The 19,354-nt window shown below is 40.6% G+C and overlaps 1 protein-coding gene across 1 annotated transcript in view; it reads left to right on the forward strand.

Annotated features, from left to right (window-relative positions):
- The window catches only part of ERC2 (ELKS/RAB6-interacting/CAST family member 2), a gene marked incomplete at both ends in the record, with an annotated part of 834,864 nt that overhangs the window by 336,976 nt on the left and 478,534 nt on the right, over positions 1–19,354 (forward strand). The window contains one exon of the mRNA XM_082849011.1: positions 3,186–3,353. Within this exon, the coding sequence (XP_082705137.1) occupies positions 3,186–3,353 (168 nt within the window). The remainder of the gene's footprint in view (positions 1–3,185; positions 3,354–19,354) is intronic.

A 19,354-nucleotide genomic window follows, 5' to 3' on the forward strand; every position in this document is an offset into this window, starting at 1 on the left:
CTTCTAAAATGAAAAGATTGTCTTAGTTTTAACATTCGGTGACTAGTTCCCATGTGGTTAAGTCATATGTAAAAATTGGAAATTCAACCTATGGGTCTTTGTGCACTGACTGTATCATACAGTTCTAATTTCTTTTTTTTTTTTCTGGGAAATGATGGTGCTCTTTGCTTTGCCAAGTTTTGTTATTGAGTTGACTGCCAAAGTTTGAGAGAGAGTCAAGGGCCCTTAAAATTATTTGGTGTTGAGTGACGAGGCAGAGAAAGGTATTTCATATTCCCAAACATTTTAACTTTTATGTCTCTACCTGATGTTGGAATATAATCTAAACTTCAGGGCTTTTCTGATTCTTTTAAAAATGATGTACACTGTCGAGTGAGGTTCGAGTATTAGCGACGGGAACTTTAATCCTACTCATTGTTACTCAGTTTGGAACTACATATTCTAATTTTTAATAGACTATGTTCTTTCTGGCCTGATCTTCCTTGTATTTAAACTTCTGTGCATCAGAAGGTCTGTGTGCCTGCTTGTGGTTTTGCACCATCTGGAAGTTAAAATTTGACTTTAGAAATGATGTCATGCTTGCTTACTACAATCTGGGCTAATGTTGGTTGAGAATTGGATGCAGTTCAGGTCAAAGTTTTGTCTAAAAAAAAAGACCCTTAAGCTTCATTTCTTGATTCTAGGAGACTGTGCAAAGCTGTAAAGATAGAGTGAAGGTGACTGAAGGGCACAATTCAAATTCCTTTGAAGCTAAGTACATGCTGTCAGGCACATGGAAAATAAACTCCCAAAAAGAAGACCTTAGCTGGCACAGACTCCCTCCTGCCATGTAGAGTTTGGGTGTTGTGAGTAGTGTGTTGATCACGACCATCTTTGCTCTCCATTTTATTCCTGGAGAAATAGTCTTATGGCTAAGGTTGCTGTTTATCTCTTCTGGGCTCAGTAAGATGGGGCAGGGCACTGATAGATCACACATAGCCAGAGGGCACTGCAAATGTTAAGCTTATTATTCATCAATAGAGAGTCTCTTTTTCTAAACTCTCTCTAGCACTACTCACTACCTCCCATATTGTAATTTATTTAAATCATGGTTTTGGATATTGGGTGTTTCCTTCGATCCAGATACAGACCATTCATCTTTGATAGGTAGAATGTGGGGCTAATGGGACCACAGTTTTTTCTCAGATACACACTGAATCCTGGTCAGCCTGTGTGCAAATCTCTACAATTGAATATGTAACCCCTTCTAACCACTGTTGTGATCTACAGTGTTCAGCATGTTCCACCAATTTCCAGGGAACCCACTAAATGCCATCCTTTATGTATAAACTAAAAATCATATTTTTTTCACCAGATAAGAGGAAAGCTCAAAGAGAAGTATTGATGTTACTCCGGTTGGTAGACGAAGATAACTTTAAACCAAGATAAGCCACTTGAGAATCTGGGATGTTTAAGCTTTAGTGCAATTGGCGTGAATTTTCACTTAGAAAAGGGGAGATCCCCAGGACATGAGTATCCCCTTCACCCACCCGCCCCGGCCTCTATGGCCATTACGTAAGAAGACACACAGCTATCAGATGTATGAAGAATCTGCAGTTCACACCCTCGGCAAGCACAGAATGTCCATCCTCTCTCATAATGCAGTCTGGGTCATTCGGCCAGCTGGGCTTCAAGCACTCGTCATCGCTTCTTCCCTTGCTGGGACCTCCCAGCTTCATCCTCCTCTCTGAGACAGAAACTAGAAAACCTCCTCACCAACCTCTCCATCACCTTTGACCTTTAAAAACACAACTTTGGCACCCCTTTCTTGGAAAGGGGTAGGAAAAGGAGATTCTACTCTGATAACTTTATCTCTAATATCATCATCCTTCCCTGATGTATTCTGCCTATGACTGATTTCTGTCTTTAAAATCATAAAATGTCAGGCACTTAGAGACAGTCTGTTCTTACCACTTTGTTTTGTGAATGAAGAAACTGAGTCTGGAAGCCTGGGTGTGGGGAAGTGAGAGTTATTTGTCCTGATCCTCACAGGTAGAAGATGGAAGCAGAACCTGGCCTAAAACCTAAGTGTCCTCTTTCCGTTGTTTCCAGTTGCCTTTGACTTTGAGTCCTCATAGTATTTACATACCTATTTATTTTGGCGTATTACAGTATTCTCGCATCCTTTGTAAACAACTTTTGTTTTTTTCCCCTTTCATCCAAATTTTACCTGCTGGTAGTGTAATGAGCAAAATGTTCAACAAGAATTGGTATCAGATGCAGCAGCCCCCAGCTCACCCCTGGCCCATTCTTTTTCCTCAAGACCACCTGTTTAAACTCTTCATGCCTGGTTATTTTGATATCTCTGAATAACATGCTTGCATCATTACTTCCTGAATGTTGATGTAGCTTCTATCTGTCCAATTCTTGGTACAGAAGGTGAGGATTAAAGTCTTCCATCACCCCCACGCCCCACATCACCCATGTAGACTTTTTTTGCACATGGTCTTTGGAATGTTAACGTTGAAAAAATAAAGGTTATGTTTCATCATTTTATTACCGACACTTGAAAAGCAGAAATTGTAGTAATCTATGTTTTGAGCTAAGGTAGAAATAGGAATTTTTTTGTATGCTCTGTCTTTTTTTTTTTTTCTTTAGTACTTGGAAAGCAGTCTTCCATAAAGCTGGAGAACGAGTGTCATTTCCACAGCATTTTCTTCTAGCAGCATTTACTTCCTCTTGGCAACACGTCTTTTTCTAATTTAGGAGTGTTTCTCAACGTGTCAGTCTTGTTCTCCCAGATATCCGTGGCATGGCTCATTGTACTCTCTGAAGAGAACATGAGCATCCCTGGAGGATGCTGCATGAGACGTGTTGTACCCTCCCTGGGCTCTCAAAGACACACAGAATTAGTGTGCTTTTTTTCCCCAACCTTTGGTTTTACAACGTGAGACATACTACTATTTCATAATGTCTTATTTCATATAAACCTTATATTTTAAAAAATATATCACTGTTCGGGTACACATGCAACAGAACTTTAAGGTAGATGTAGGCTTTGAAACACCTGGAGGTGCCCATGAGCAGTGTTTGATCACGCTGCTCAGAAGGCATACTGCTGCCCCATGCTCCTCGCAGGGCAGGACTGATGGTTATTGATGACCTCTCTGTAAAACTACAACCCTTTTTCTTTTTCCTGATTTCAGGTGGATGCACTGAGATTACGACTAGAAGAGAAAGAATCTTTTCTCAATAAAAAAACAAAACAGCTGCAGGACCTCACAGAAGAGAAGGGGACACTGGCTGGAGAGATTCGAGACATGAAGGATATGTTAGAAGTGAAGGAAAGGAAAATCAATGTTCTTCAGAAAAAGGTGAGTAGCTGACATAAGCCCTTCAGATTGAGAATTGATAACATCCATGTTTTGTCATTTGAGAGAAACTTTTGAGCACGTGGAGAAGAAGAAATTGTTGTTGAAGAATTGTAGATTAGGGAGTATAAACTTTAAATTTACTGGTATTTAACTTACTGGTGGTTGTACTGTGTCATTTTTAGCATGACCTGTTGAATTTTCTATTTGATTACCTAGAAACTAAATAGTGATGATTTTTTTTTTCATTTACCATCTTAAACATAGAGATAATTGTACAAATTTAGATATAAAACTAAAATTTATAGTTAATTTTTCCTTTTTCCTTACTGAGAATTGAGCAGTGTGTTTTGTGGGTCTTAAAGGTATTTTAGTTGCATTTTGTATTTACATAAACTTTAGTAGCTCTTATCCTGTCAAACCCATACAGATTTTAGTTCGGGAATGGTAATGTTTACACCCATTACTTAATTGGAATCAGTGAGAGAATGTATAATAAGTTCTAATACAGTGACTTAACCCAGAAGATGCTTGACCTGGTTAGGGCTCTTTTTTCTTTCCTTCTTTCAGCAGTTAATTTTCTCCATTGTAGGGGAATGAGATTTGGGGACAGCACCCAGATTTTTTTTTTAAGAATTCTTATTTGCTACTGTGTGCAATTTTGGTGGGACCATAGGGTCCCTTGCCTTCCGTAAGGAAAAGTGTAGGCAAAAAGAGAAACCAACACCTGCTCTTCTAATAAAAAGAAGCTGTTGGGAAACACAGGGGTCTCAGATTAACAAGCAGGCAGCATGGAAGCTGGGCAGGAACCAGTGTGGGGAAGCACGAGCTGGCTGGCCAGGACACTGCCATAGACAGGCATGTTGCCAGGCACCAATGCTGCAGCTGCAGGCAAATGGTATCTAACCGGCCCTCCTCTTGGTGTCATTTGCCACCATCACCTCTCACCTTGTTTATATTGACAGCATCCTACCTGTTTTTCCTGCTTCAACTCTTACCTTTACTACAGGCTGTTCCTAATACAAGCTGGAGTCAATTCTTTTAAAACATAATATAATTCTTATCACACTCTGACCAAACCTCTCCAGTCACAACCAGGTACCTAATTCGTGGGGCCCAGTGCAAAATGAAAATGTGGGACCCCTTGCTCAGACTTTATTGAGAATTTCAGGATGGTAAAGGAAAGCATTAACCCAAGCATGGGGCTCTTCTGAGTATGGGGCCCTGTGACCCTACACAAGTTGCACGCCCATGAAGCCGTGTCCCCATCCTCAGCGACTTCCATCCTCACAGGATATTGGTGGTCTGATAGATCATATTATTAATTCATTTCTGTTAAGATTTTACAGACAAGGCCCTGGTCACCGTTACAGCTCCAGCTAATTGATACAGGTGATTAGAAGAGGGCTGGGAAGAGACGACTGAGGACCCTTTGAATCAAAGGACTGTCTAGGGCAGGTGGGACTAAGTGGCAGTTCGTGGAGCATATACTAAGGATTCAGAAGAAGACTTTTCATTTAGAATCCCCACCAGCAAATGATACCAAAAGCTGGCATCTATTGAACTTAACTTATGTTGAACACTGTATGCTAGGTACGCTGCTACGGTTATTACGTTCACTATTTACTTACTTTTGACCATATAACCCTGTGAGGCAAGCGCAGTTATTAACCCTAGCGATGCTGAGGCTTATGGTAGACTTACCCAAGGTCAAACAACCTAGATACAAGTTTATGTCTTTGGGAGTATAGAATAAAATGATTATTGCAAATTAAGAGAATAGGCCTCCTTTTTCTTTGGCCCTCAAGTTTATGATGACACCAAGTGCAAGAGCAAATCAAGTAAGAACATCATAGTTGCACAACCAGGAGTTGAGACTAAGCTCTCTCGTTCTTTTTTTTTTTTTTAATTGAAGTATAGTTGATTTATAGTGTTGTGCCAATCTCTGCTGTACAGCAAAGTGACTCAGTTATACACATAGAGGCATTCTTTTTTCTAAATATTCTTTTCCATTATGGTTTATCGCAGGAGATTGTGCTATACAGTAGGACCTTTTTGTTTATCCAGTCTAAGCTCCTTCATTCTTGAGGAATAAATGGCAACAATTTTCTCAGTAAAGATTTTGGGAAGGCACTTTCTTTTTATCTTTTTTCTTTTTTTAAAAAAATATTTATTTATTTATTTGGTTGTACCAGGTCTTAGTTGCAGCAGGCAGGCTCCTTAGTTGTGGCTTCAGGGCTCCTTAATTGTGACACATGGGCTCCTTAGTTGTGGCATGCAAACTCTTAGTTATGGTATGCATGTGGGATCTAGTTCCCTGACCAGGGATTAAACCCGGGCCCCCTGCATTGGGAGCACAGAGTCTTATCCAGTGCGCCACCAGGCAAGTCCCTGGGAAGTCCCTTCAATGCAGAAGTGACAGTTGGCCACTTTTGCTGATGCGAGTATTTTGCAAAATTTTAAACTTTCCGTCACAGCCAGATTCAAAGGTTTGGGAATCAGTTTGGGAATTCTAGAACAAAGCCAGTTGTGTATTATGGCTCCTTTGGGCAACAGGATCATGATCTCACTTATTTAAGCCACGCTGATAATGGATTTGGGAATATTTCATGTATATTTGGAGAGGTTGTTTAGCTTCAAGTTTTTTTTTTTTTTTTTCCACTGAGTATTTACCAATACATTTGGTGGAGGATATAAAACCACTGGCAACATAGTGATGGGGCAGGAGTGCTATTATACCTGCAGTGTGAAAGAGAAATAATTCCTAAAGAAGTGATGCACACAATTCAGAAACTACGACTTCAGAATGTGGAAATAATACAGAAGCTGACAGGCTAATGAAACACTGTCTTTGGGACTGGGGACTCCTTAGAGTTTTGACCACATTCAGCATAATTGGCTGATTTAGGGCAGGCCTGGACTGGGACAGCATAAGCTTTGGATAAGGGTGTGTTGGCATGGAAGAACAATAAACTCGTGTCAATGTCCGAGGTGCAGTATTACTTAATATTTCTTTCTTGTAGACTCTTTGGCAACCAGCACCGTGTTTTGATGCCAGTAGAACTGGGTATGCTCCTTCCATAGCCATGTTGAACCTGGCCAAGCTAGGCTTGCACCTCATATCTGTCAGCTTTGCCTTCAGAGCCTTGGGTCTCAGAAGTCTTGTGTACTCCATAAGCCATGTGCACAGGTCACATGTCTGGGCAGCAGGCACGGGCATAACGCTCTAAGCATTTTGTTACTTGAGGAAGGAAGTGAAATTGAATAAACAGAGAACCCCAGGTGGCATAATATCTCTGATCAAACTTGTGTAGCAAAACAGAAGTCATCAAGAATGGATTTGGTCCTACCACCATGTTTCTGGCTCTACTCCATAGTTCCAAGAAATGGAATTCTTTTAGTAGGTGTCAAAAAGGTGCATGTATGAAGATTGTCTAGTGGATCATCCCTGTGTGGCTATGATACTGAAGTCAGAGAAGCATCCCAGTTTTCATGCTACAGCCATAGCATTCTGTTCCCATACCTGAATTCAACCTTCCACTGATGAGGTGCTACCTGACTATTGAGTTTTTGTAGTAAATGTCATAAACCCTTGATGACATTGTACATTTGGAAAGTGTATAATGCCTAGGATTTTAGAACATGGTAGCATTATTTGAACCAGATCAAATTCAGACTGTTATGTAGCTCATAGATTCTTGCAGCATAAACTTACTACCCAAGAAAATTTTTTTAAAGCCATTAAATTGGAGAAAAATTCTATCTCCATTTTCATTCTAGGTCTCAGTCCCACAAGCAATGTGAATTTATAGAGCAGAAGTATTTTATTTATTAGGTGTAGAAAAACAGATGGTGATTTCTCTGTACGCCAAGTTCACTAGCTGTCTACTGAGCTTCATAGATTGCCCCGTGGGTTGGAAAGGGCAGGGAGAGGGGAGTGTAGTTGGCTCCTGGGAATGGTATATATGGACCTGCCCCTTTAGCAGTTTTATTCTACCCATTTGGAAGTATGATGGTGAAAATTCTGAATGACAATAGAGGAAAGAATGATACAGGAATGTGGTTATTAGCTTACTGGATTGCTTCGTGAAGTTTATATTAAAAAGTTAAATTTGAGAAGATGGCTAGGGAACATAGAGATTTCCACATGAGTGTAAAATTGACGTAAGGTATGGAGGACTTTCTGACTCAATTGAGCTCTTTCTCAGTGTTAAATATCCAGTTGGACTTTTCTATTTATTATTGGCAAACCTCCTAATTTTTTAAACATGTGAAAAATCATATTCATTTTGCATTTACTAGTGTTTCCTACGTGTCAGTCAGTCACTACTGTAGGCCCTGGAGGTTTAAAGAGAAATAAGACATTCTCCAGTCCTCAAGAAGCTGACAGTCTGGTTGGGAAGGTAGACTTGTATAAAGTGAACAGAAACAAACCACTTGATGGATGCAAAGAGCAGAAGCTAATTCTGGCTACCTTAAGCAAAAGGAAATTTACTGCAGGAATATCCAGAGCTCCAGTATCTGGCTGGTAGAACCAGATTAGGGATGATCAAGAACCAGGACAGCTCTAGGAGACCAAGAGAAAGCAGACAGTGCCCTGACCTTGTAACCCGGAGTGTCTGGTCAAGTGTCTTCTCTGCTGTTGGCTGCCCTCACCCCTCCCCCGCACCCCCGCCCCACACCCTTACATCGTGCTGTTGGTTAAGATTCAGAGTCCTGGGACAGAGCTCCAAAGTTCACACAAATGCCTCTCATTAGTAGGATCTAACCAGACCCTACCTAAAAGGAATCTGGGAAATGTGGTTCCAAGTCTTACATCTGAGCTTTCCACTCAGTTCTTGTGTCATTTAGGGAAGTCTTTGCTGACACTGCAGGCTGGGAGAGGTTTTACACTCGTAGATAACCATTTCTTGGCTCACTTTGAAGTTATGCACCCCGTTAATGAATGTTGGCTTCCCTCCACGGCTAAGCTCCTTGAGCACCCCAGACGTCATCATCAAGATACCCCCAGCTCCTTGCAAAATTCTTGGCAGGTGATGGTCCTCAGTCAGTATGCATTTGATGAATAAATTATGTCAGTAAATTCTGAATGAATGAGAACTTGGGAGAAGAGAAATCACTTTGAGATCCACTCCTGGCCCAAGAATATTGTTTGCTGTGAGAAGAGTCATTTGCCCCAGTGAAATGTCAGACCCACTTGTTGTTCCCAGAACAGTGTGTTCTGTGTAGGCTGCAAGATGGAACCATCCCACGAGTAATAAAGCACAGATAAGGAAACGATTATTGCTCCACCTGCATCTAACACCTCCAGCCTCTGTTCCATTACCCTGGAAGATAAAAATGGATGAAGCCTTGAGTAAGGGAGCTTAGCCACTCTTCTTTAATTTTCCCTTTTAATAAAAAGAAAATGTGGCATTTTTAGAAAATACTGTTTTGTTCCCCAAAGAGAATGCTTCTTCCTCCAGTTCTCACTTCTAACTTACTGGATTGTTAGAGTCATGGCATTTTATGAGAGTGATACAATGAACTTGCTGATTATCCATGGTAATTTCCAATTATGACCATGCAAATGATAATTTTTATAACAAAAGGGTAATCTACTATTGATTGAATCCTTACTATATACCAGACACTGTGCTAAGGGCTTTGCATTCTTAGGTTGAGTCCTTATAACAAACCTAACGGCATGTACATACGATCAAAATCGCTATTTTTAAAATGGGAGACTGTGGTTTAGAGAGTGACTTGCCCAGAGTCACATGGCAGGGAGGTGAAAGAGCTATTCTTAACCACCACACTATTCTGGTGTTCTTCTGTTTATGGTCCTGCTTCCCTCATGAGACAAGTGGGATCATTAGCTTTTAGGGATTAGCTGAACTATAGTTTGAGCAATTTACCTGAGGTCGATACACAAGGATGCCTGGTTTTAATACCAAACTGGCAGAGATGCAGCTACTAAATAATGTGATGAAAAATAGGAAAACAGTTAAATTAAAAAGTATGACATCAGATCTGGATTTTTAAAAGTTTATGTTAGTCTGTATTTAGAAAAAAGAAAGATTGTGGTGACCTTCAGTTTATGTTTATATTTTCCTCCATGAGATTCTTCCCGTACCATTCTAAGCCATTGGATTGTTTTGCAGCTTCCTTTTCAAAGGATTGCACCCTTTTTGCTCTCTTAGTAGTTTCATTTTGTTTTGGTTGTTGGCTTTAAGGACTGAGGCCTCAAAAGATGATTTGAGACGTCTGAGCATCTTTCCTGGACTAGTCGCAGATGAACTCAGGATTCATTAGAATCCTCCCTTAGTCCGAGAGGAAGTGGTCTGGGAAGCCATTCCACTTTGCAGGGAGCTGTTCACCTAAGGTTAGACCTCCGTGTAGTCAAGCTCACTCTACATCTGAAGCCAAGAGCTGGGCTGGCACTCAGGGGATGGAGCCACAACCGAGGTGGCTGTGAGTCTAAGGCAGTGGTTCTCAACTGGGGTACACTTACAAGTCCCAACCTCCCAAGGAACAGTTGGCAATGTCTGGAGGTAGTTTTGGTTGCTACAGCTGGAGGAATACTGCAAGTGTCTGGTGGGTAGAGTACAGGGGTGCTGCTAAACATCCTACAATGCACGAGAGACAGCCCCTTGGCCTCTGCCAAAGCAAATTACTATCTAGACCTAACCCTGGTCTTTTGGGGTCCTTTTCTTCCTGTGTATGGACCACCCTTCTCATCTTGGATCTCTCTGCGTCCTGCCTTGAGATAGTATTCCTTAAAGTGATTTTTATGTAGTATAACAGACATTTCTCTGTAAAATTTTTAGCTACACCTTTTTTCTGGCATGATTATAGGCCGTTTACAGAGGTAAACATCTTGGGTGGGTGGGTGTGTGGGTGTGTGTATGATTGAACTGTTAATATTACTTTCTCTTTTATAATTTCCACATATATTAATTAATCTATAAAGAGTATGTATATAGCACTCTTGAAGTATTAAAATTTTTAGAATTATTTAAACTGATCTGACCATACTGATCAAATCAACTAATTTGGAGAGGGGTGGTGGTCAAACTTCAGCATAGGGAATATATGGTAGAAATAAAACATCTGATTTAGAATAGAGATGAGTCACCTATCAGTTATGACCCAGTTTAAATTTCTTTAGCTAAATGCCAGCATTTCAGTCATCTGGAAAATACCTTTAAGACTATTTTTTTTTTTCTGACAAAAAATGAACTTTATTTTAGCAGCCATTTGGGCTGAAAATACGATTTCTATATTCACATTTAATGCATTTTTCATATATTTTGTCTAGTCATTTGGGATAAGGTAACATCATTTGTTCACGTTGACTGATCGTAGGTTAAGCTACGTTGCTTAAATATTTGCAACTAAAAATAGTATTGTCTAGGTTAGCGTTTGTGGTTTGCCCGTTTTCTTTTGAAACTGCCTTCTTCAGTAGAAAATATAGGAAAAAGGTAACTTATTATAGTATAATAAATTCTCTGTATGTATTCTATGTTTGTAGGGTAGCAGTATGTCATTGGGTCTAAGCAAAAGCATCTTTACTCTGGCATCATTTAATACATTGTGTCTTTATTATGGCATGTGGTTGGTGTCAAGGGTCCTAGGGCAAATTAAATTCCACAGGACAAACAGTCAAGCATGCATGGATGCTATTCTTATCTGGAATTATTTGCCCAATGTTAGCAGTGGCCTAGGGAAGAAACAGCTTGATTTTAACCAGTTGATCCTATTGATCATTTTGCCCCAATGAAGTGATATTTTGAAGGTCACTTTGTGTCTCTTGAGCAGAGATTGTGGCTTCCTTGGTAAACCTTAGCTTCTTTGATAAGCAATGAATTCACCAGCCTCCTCCATTGTGTAATTGCTTTTTTCCTAAGGGATTTGAGGTTGCCTTTTCTCTTAGAGATGATGTTGATGAAATGACATTTAATTATCAAAAGAACCAAAGCTAAAAAATTTACCTTCTGATGGAGCAATTAAAGGGATTTAGGAAGCCTGCTCAGTTATTCATGCATTCAGTCAGCATCTATAGGCACTGTACTCAATTAGCTGCATCTTTCTACCCCCTCACTCTATTGAACCCAACTGAATATTATTTGACTTTAAAAGACATGTTAAAATGGGTATGCTGATAAAGCATGGGCAGTCCGGAAGACAAAGATATGAGAGAACATAAATCTGGAAGAGACTTGATGAACCCTCCTAGTCCAACCTTTTTATTTTTCCACTCAGGACACAGAGGTTCCAGAGATGAAGTGGCTTGTTTAGGGTCAAAGAACTAATTAGTGACAGAACCTGGGCTCTGATTACACTTTTCCTTTTTCTTCTCTCCATTCCCCTGTGATAGCTGAGGCCTGGGACATCACTGCCCTATTCTGGCCAGTTTGCCTTCCCTTCCTTCCTACCATTCAGTCATCCAGCAATACATATTCAGCATCTGTAATGGTCTGGATGCTCTTCAGGTACTCGGGAATACAGAGGCTATTGGAGAAGGTATAGTTTCTGTCCTTTGACAGAAACTCACACTCATGGAAAAGACCACTGAGCAGGCAATTGCAGGGCAAAGTGTGATATGTGCTATGCCAGCCAGGTACATGGTTCATGTAGGAGGGCCACCTCATCTATTGTGGGGAATAGGATGGTCAAGGAAGACTTCTGGAAAAGTTGATGTCTAAACTGGGATCTGAGGGAGTAGGAAGTGTTGTCCAGTCAAAGTGGCAAGAATAGTATTTGCAAAGGTTTGGCTGGAAGAGGCAGCACAGTGCATTTGGTGAAATTAGAAGTAATTTAATATAGATGGACCACACTCCCCTACCTCATGTAGGAAACAAATTTCAGAGAAGTTTTTCTATGCTTTATGTCTTCTAGAAATCAAATATATTTTATAATTAGCTTTGAGAGTCATTTTGACTTCCATATTATGAATGTTCTCTTCCAATCCCTTATGACTTGCTAGTGGCAATAGTGATTATCTGTGTTATTTCAAAATGCAGTTCAGAGGCAGATGGTACTGAGAACTGCTTCTTATTCAATGAGAGAGCTGATCCTGAGCCAGGGGAGGCAAATTCTCTTTTAAATAAATATTTGCTTCTGGGTTAAGACCTTATATTCTGTACTCAGTTTCAGCATGATGGAGTTTTTAAAAGTTTGTTTGTAATTACCTGCAAAACCCCTGAAGATTTAAAATAAAAATGCCCAGAGTGCCCTGACTGTGGCCGCTACCCTAATGGGTACAGGCATCTTGACACATCTGTCAATCTCAGCTGCCAGCTGTTGTTGTTTTGTGGTATGGAATTAGAGGTGTTTGAGCTTTTACAGATTTCAGTCCGGAGCTGGTTCCATTTTTCCTCCCACATACTCCCCAAGCCATTTAATTTAAATCAACCTTAGGTATGTGGGAAGAAAAATTTTCTGTCTATCTTTTTTACTTATCCTGTGTTTGACAATGGATTCTACCTTGCTGTGAAGAGTTTACACATATCTATATTAGCATTTATCATGTTATATTGTACAGAGAAGTCCATAATTCAAAACTTTTATAATATGTGTCTTAAGTTTCCCGTAGGGCTAAATGTAAATTAAAAGTGATGCATTCTTGGGGCACATAACTCCATAGTTATTGTGGGAAAGGGGCACCTTAATATTGTTCTGATATTGCAGTCTTGTTGCCATTTTTTCCCCTTTTTCCTTACTTGATTACACTATACCTTTTTTTTTTTTTTTTTGGGTGGTACGCGGGCCTCTCACTGTTGTTGCCTCTCCCGTTGTGGAGCGCAGGCTCAGAAGCCATGGCTCACGGGCCCAGCCGCTCCGCGGCATGTGGGATCTTCCCGGACCGGGGCACGAACCCGTGTCCCCTGCATCGGCAGGCGGACTCTCAACCACTGCGCCACCAGGGAAGCCCTATACTATACCTTTTGCAAACTAAAAGATATAACTGCTTTAAACAGACTGTTTTCCCAGAAGTTGAATTCTAAACTAGTGGCACAGGGTATATGGCAGTTTGGGGTCTTCAGCATAGCATTATATCACACTTACATACTTCTACGATTGCTGGTTTCTGAGAACCAGCAGTAGCACCAACATGGGGACTTCCCTGGTGGCGCAGTGGTTAAGAATCCACTTGCCAATGCAGGGGACACGGGTTTGAGCCCTGGTCTGGGAATATCCCACATGCCGTGGATCAACTAAGCCTGTGCGCCACAACTACTGAGCCTGCTCTCTAGAGCCCTCAAGCCACAGCTACTAAGCCTGCGTGCCACAACTACTGAGCCCACATGCCACAACTACTGAAGCCTGTGTGCGTAGAGCTCGTGCTCTGCAACAAGAGAAGCCACTGCGATGAGAAGCCCACGCACCGCAACGAAGAGTAGCCCCTGCTCGCTGCAACTAGAGAAGGTCCACACACAGCAGTGAAGACCCAAGGCAGCCAAAAATAAATTAATTAATTAATTTAAAGAAAATCTGATCAATTTATCTAAAAAAAGAAAAAAATAGCACCAACATGTACTCGGCCCTTGGATAATATAATTAGTTTATAAAAGTAATTTATAATTTTAACAAAAGTGCTATGGTAGGTAGAATTCTAAGATGGCCCCCAAGGTTTCCACCTCTCTGGTATATATTCCTTGAATAATGCCCAGGACTGTGAATATGATGGATTTAACATAGATTATGTTATATGGCACAGATGACTTTAAGAAAGAGAGATTATCTGGGTAAGCTTGACCTAATCATATGAGCCCTTTAAACATGGATTCTAAGGTCAGAGTCAGGGAAGTCACTGATTCAAAATAGGAGAGGGATTCACTGTATGAGAAGTTCTCCACTGTTGATTTGAAGATGGAGGGGGCCACATGGCATGGAATGCGACAACCCCTGGAGCTGAAAGTGACTCCCAGTGACAACAGCCAGGAGGCAAGTACCTCAGTCCTAAGACCACAGGAAACTGAATTTTGCCAATAACAAGAGTTAGATTGGAAGTGTTTTTCTTCCCTCTAGAGCCTCCAGACAAATATTCATTCTGGCCAACACCCTGATTTCATCCTCAGAATACCCTGAATAGAGACCCCAGCCACACTGTGCTGGAAATCTGACCTACAGAACTGTGAGCTGATAGATGGATGTCATTTTAAGCCACTGGATTAGTGGTATTTTGTTGCACAGCAATAGAAAACTGATACAAGTGCATATTAATATAACTGTTCAGTAGTAATAAACCTGTCACAGAAATCCAGAGGCAAGTGGAGAGTAGTGGAGTTCACAGGGTACTTACAAGGGGTGTTGGCTCACTAAAGTGGTATTGCTTGTAACTGTAATGAAAGCAGTTTCCTGTGCCTTTGACTGCTCAGTTTAGAAACCATGGAAGTTGGATGAATTTTTATAATGTGAGGGGGATTTGCATGATTTCAAAATGTATGCTTAGGAATGAACCTTTATTACACTTCTCAGGTTGTATTACTTCAGGTTGCATAACTGAGATTTCTTAAAGTATGACATTATGTGTTTGTTTCCCCATTAAATCCTGAGCTCAGCCGAGGAAGCCACTGGGTCTTACTCATCTTCTTATCCCTAGCAACAAGCACAGTGCTTGGCACCTTGTAGGTGCTTAATAAGCGTTAGTTGGAAAGTTGAAATGTAATGGCACGAATAAACAAATGTCTCCAAAGTTCTGGTGAGATTCAGGATGAGTAAACAAATAGGAATGGTTGTGTTCCAATAAAACTTTATTTACAAAACAGGCAGTGGATCAGATTTGGCCCATGGGCTATAGTTTGCTGAGCTCTGGGGTAGATCACGAGTTATTATAGCCTAAAGGCAATTCTAACATATAACAACCTTCATGGCAAGTTTGAGATTTTTAAAACATATATTCCAAATATTTGATAGAGCTGAACAAGGTGTACTTCTTTGGGGGGCTGTATTTACTATTTGCTTCAGACATTCCTGTTGGTGCAATGGAAAGTAAGTCACTTGCTTCCAAGGATGAGTTCTTCCCAAGTTTCTGTTGCGTTCTGCAGCTTTTTTGTGAGTAAAGTCTGAATGAAGCAAAGCTAAGCAAATAGGATGCTCAAATGAATAGCACTAATTGACTTGGGGTGGGAATATTTCTTTAGTAGTGAAATATGAAGTTAAATTCTTTAGGTTGCATGTGGCACTTTGACTTATAAAAGGCTATAAAGGGTAGCACATACGTACACTGAGGCTTTCTCCAAATTATGAATGTTTGTGAACTTGTGAACAGCTGGAGGCATAGACAAGGGTGGCCGGATGGGAAGGTAGGAGTAGAGGCAAATATTCTTTGCTGCCGTTCTGTGTTACCAACACTTATCATTAGAGCTTGCAGGGGAGGGTCTTTGAAAAGAAATAGAGGCAGGTATAATGTGTCAGGTAGCTGGGGGAAAGACAAATATGGGGGTAGTAGACCAAAGCTGCTTCATCTACTGATTCTTCACCTAGGAATTCATTCTAAGAAAAAATTAAGGAAGTAGGCATAGATTTATTCACAGCCTTTTTCATAGCATGGTTCTTTAATTTAAAAAATTTTTTTACCTGAAGAGTGAAAATATTATAAAGAGGAGGAGTGAATAAATAAATGATGGTATATTTCTACGTAGAAATTCAGCCAACAGAAATGACGTGGAAAGATATTCACATTATTTTGCTAAGTGAAATAAACTGTCTACCATATGTATGTACAGAAAATGAGAATGCCTGTTTTCTCACACCCTCACCAACATATGACTCTATTTTTGTTTTAAAAAATTTTTTACACACATATACATATATGTACGCATCAGCAAAATTAGTTTGTTAAGAGCATGGACTGTGTCAAGCCTGGCTTTGAATCTCACCTTAAGGACATTTTAACCTTAGGCAAGTTACTTACAATTTCTCTGCCTCATTTTCCCCATCTTTAGAATGAGGATGAGCTGACTTTCCATCTCAGTTCTTCTCAACGTAGTAGTAGGTGTTCAAAGGAGTGTTGTTGAATGCACAAGGTGCCCATTACTGCTGGTGCACAGGTAATTATTATTTTATATTAAAGATCAGAGTTTAAATGTTGGACCCATCAACTCTTTCAAAGAGCTTGGAAAGAAAACGGAATTACTTTGTAAGGATTACTTAAAATTGATTTTTCAATTTACATACAGTAAAATTCACTCTTTGTGTTACAGTTCTGTGGGCTTTGACAAAAGCATAGAGCTGTGTAACTACCTTCACAGTCATGATACAGGACACCTGTGTCACCTCAAAACCTCCCTTGTGCTGCCTTCTCTGTAGTCAGCCCTACTTCTCAGCCCCCAATCCCTGGCAGCCACCAGTTTGCTCCCCATGCTGATAGTTTTGCCTTTTCCAGAATGTCATAGAAATAAAAGTATACAGCATATAGCCTTTTGCATCTGGCTTCTTTCATGTGACATAACACATTTGAAATTCATCCATGCTATAGCCTTTATCAGTAGTTCATTCTAAAGATAATACTTCTAAAGATAATGCCTCTTATTTATGAAACATCTGTATCATAGCCACACAGGTGTTTTTTTTTGTCCCTGAGGTTGCCCTGAAGCCAGAGTTGTGACGGTATAGAATGATAGCACTGAAGAAGACTTGAGAAGCAGCCTGGTCTGATTCAGCCTGTTGAGGAGGTGAGGGTTCTGAGAGCCAGAAATCAGATACATAACCTCAGGTGAGCTCAAGTCAGACTTAAGATCAGAATTCAGAGCTTTGATGCTAAACTAGCAAAATTATATGGAGGTCAGATAGGGGAAACCATTTTAGTGATGAACTAGTGGAAAGGTCCCTGAAGGGCAGTGAGATGGTGGGGGTGGGGAGGGGGTGTGCATGCGTGCGTGCATCTGCTGTGATGTATTGCGTTGAAATGATGACCTTAAATTGCTTTTAGAAAGAGAACAAACCAGCACTTTTTTGTGTTTAGGTTGAGAAGAAAGGACCTTCTATCATTATTATTTTTTTAAATGAAGTATAGTTGATGAATAGTATTATTTAAGGTATAGGTGTACAGTATTGTGATTCACAGTTTTTAAATGTTATACTCCATTTATAGCTATTATTAAAAATTGGCTATATTCCCTGTGTTGTACAATATATCTTTTTAGTTTATTTTATACATAATAGTTTGTAACTCTTAATCCCCTACCTTCGGATTGCCCCTCCCCCTTCCCTCTTCCCACTGGTAACCACTAGTTTTGTGCTTTATATCTGTGAATCTGTTTCCTTTTTGTTATATTTACTAGCTTGTCTTATTTTTTAGATTCCACATATAAAGGATATCATACAGCATTTGTCTTTTTCTGACTTACTTCACTTAGCACAATACCCTCTAAGTCCATCCATGTTGTTGCAAATGGCAAGGGGTGAGTTTGTGTAATCTACCTCAACTTTCTATCATTCATAGTAAGCACTGGCTTGGAGAATGGCCAGCAGATATCACAGTTGTTGCTTTCACCCCAGGGGTGTGTAATATATATGGTAATTGACAGGTTAGCAGACATTTGGTCTGTCCAAAGTGTCCAGTAGACATTTAGTGCATGCCAAAAGGTCGTTGATATTTGGTCCTGTCCAAAACCATTTGGCATGGACTCAATATGCTCATGGACATTTTGGGTAGGACCAAATTTTAAGGACCTTTTGGCATGGTCCAAATGTCTTTATGGATATTTTGGATAGGACCGAATATCAAGGACATTTTGGCATGGACCAAATGTCTTTATGGATATTTTCGACAGGACCAAATACGACCAAATACCAAGGATGTTTTGGCGTGGACCAAATGTCTTATGGACATTTTGGACAGGACCAGATGTCCTGCAAGTATTGGCTAAGTCTTTTAAACATGTAAGCTTGGTTTGATGAGCACCAGATCCCCACAGAAAGCTCACACCAGATCCTGAAGTGTGCAGAGGTGTGTAGTTCACTTTGAAGCCTAAATTAGAATGAGTCCTTTTATTGTCTATTATTTATCCTGTTTATGTTTTATTTCTAAAGGCATAGTACTACTTTATCTAAAAATAACTAGATAACATATAAGTACCATATTATATCTCTGTCCTTAAGAAATAAAAATATATTTTTATTAAAAATTGAATTAGATTTTTAAAAATGGTATCTCTTGAGGGGAGGAACCAAGATGATGGAGTAGAAGGACGTGCTCTCACTCCCTCTTGTGAGAACACCAAAATCACAACTAGCTGTTGGATAGTCATTGACAGGAAGACACTGGAACTCACCAAAAAATATGCCCCACATCCAAAGACAAAGGAGAAGCCACACTGAGATGGTAGGAGGGGCACAACCACAGTAAAATCAAATCCCATAACTGCTGGGTGGGTGACTCACAGACTGGAGAACACTTATACCACAGAAGTCCACCCACTGGAGTGAAGGTTCTGAGCCCCATGTCAGGCTTCCCAACCTGGGTGTCCGGCAACGGGAGGAAGAATTCCTAGAGAATCAGACTTTGAAGGCTAGTGAGATTTGATTGCAGGACTTCGACAGGACTGGGGGAAACAGAGACTCCACTCTGTACTAGTGTGCTCATCGGGACCCAGGGGAAGGAGCAGTGATCCCAGGGGAAGCTGAACCAGACCTACCTGCTAGTGTTGGAGGGTCTCCTGCAGAGGCAGGGGGTGGCTGTGGCTCACTGTGGGGACAAGGACACTGGCAGCAGAAGTTCTGAGAAGTACTCCTTGGCGTGAGCCCTCCCAGAATCTGTCATTAGCCCTACCAAAGAGCCCATCTAGGCTCCAGTGGTGGGTCACCTCAGGCCGAACAACAAACAGGGAGGAAACCCAGCCCCACCCATCAACAGTCAAGCAGATTAAAGTTTTACTGAGCTCTGCCCACCAGAGCAACAGTCAGTTCTAGCCACCACCAGTCCCTCCCATCAGGAAACTTACACAAGCCTCTTAGATAGCCTCATCCACCAGAGGACAGACAGCAGAAGCAAGAAGAACTACAATCCTGCAGCC

Source organism: Leucopleurus acutus (genome assembly GCF_964270905.1).
Source record: "Leucopleurus acutus genome assembly, chromosome: 10".
Taxonomy (NCBI): Eukaryota; Metazoa; Chordata; class Mammalia; order Artiodactyla; family Delphinidae; genus Leucopleurus; species Leucopleurus acutus.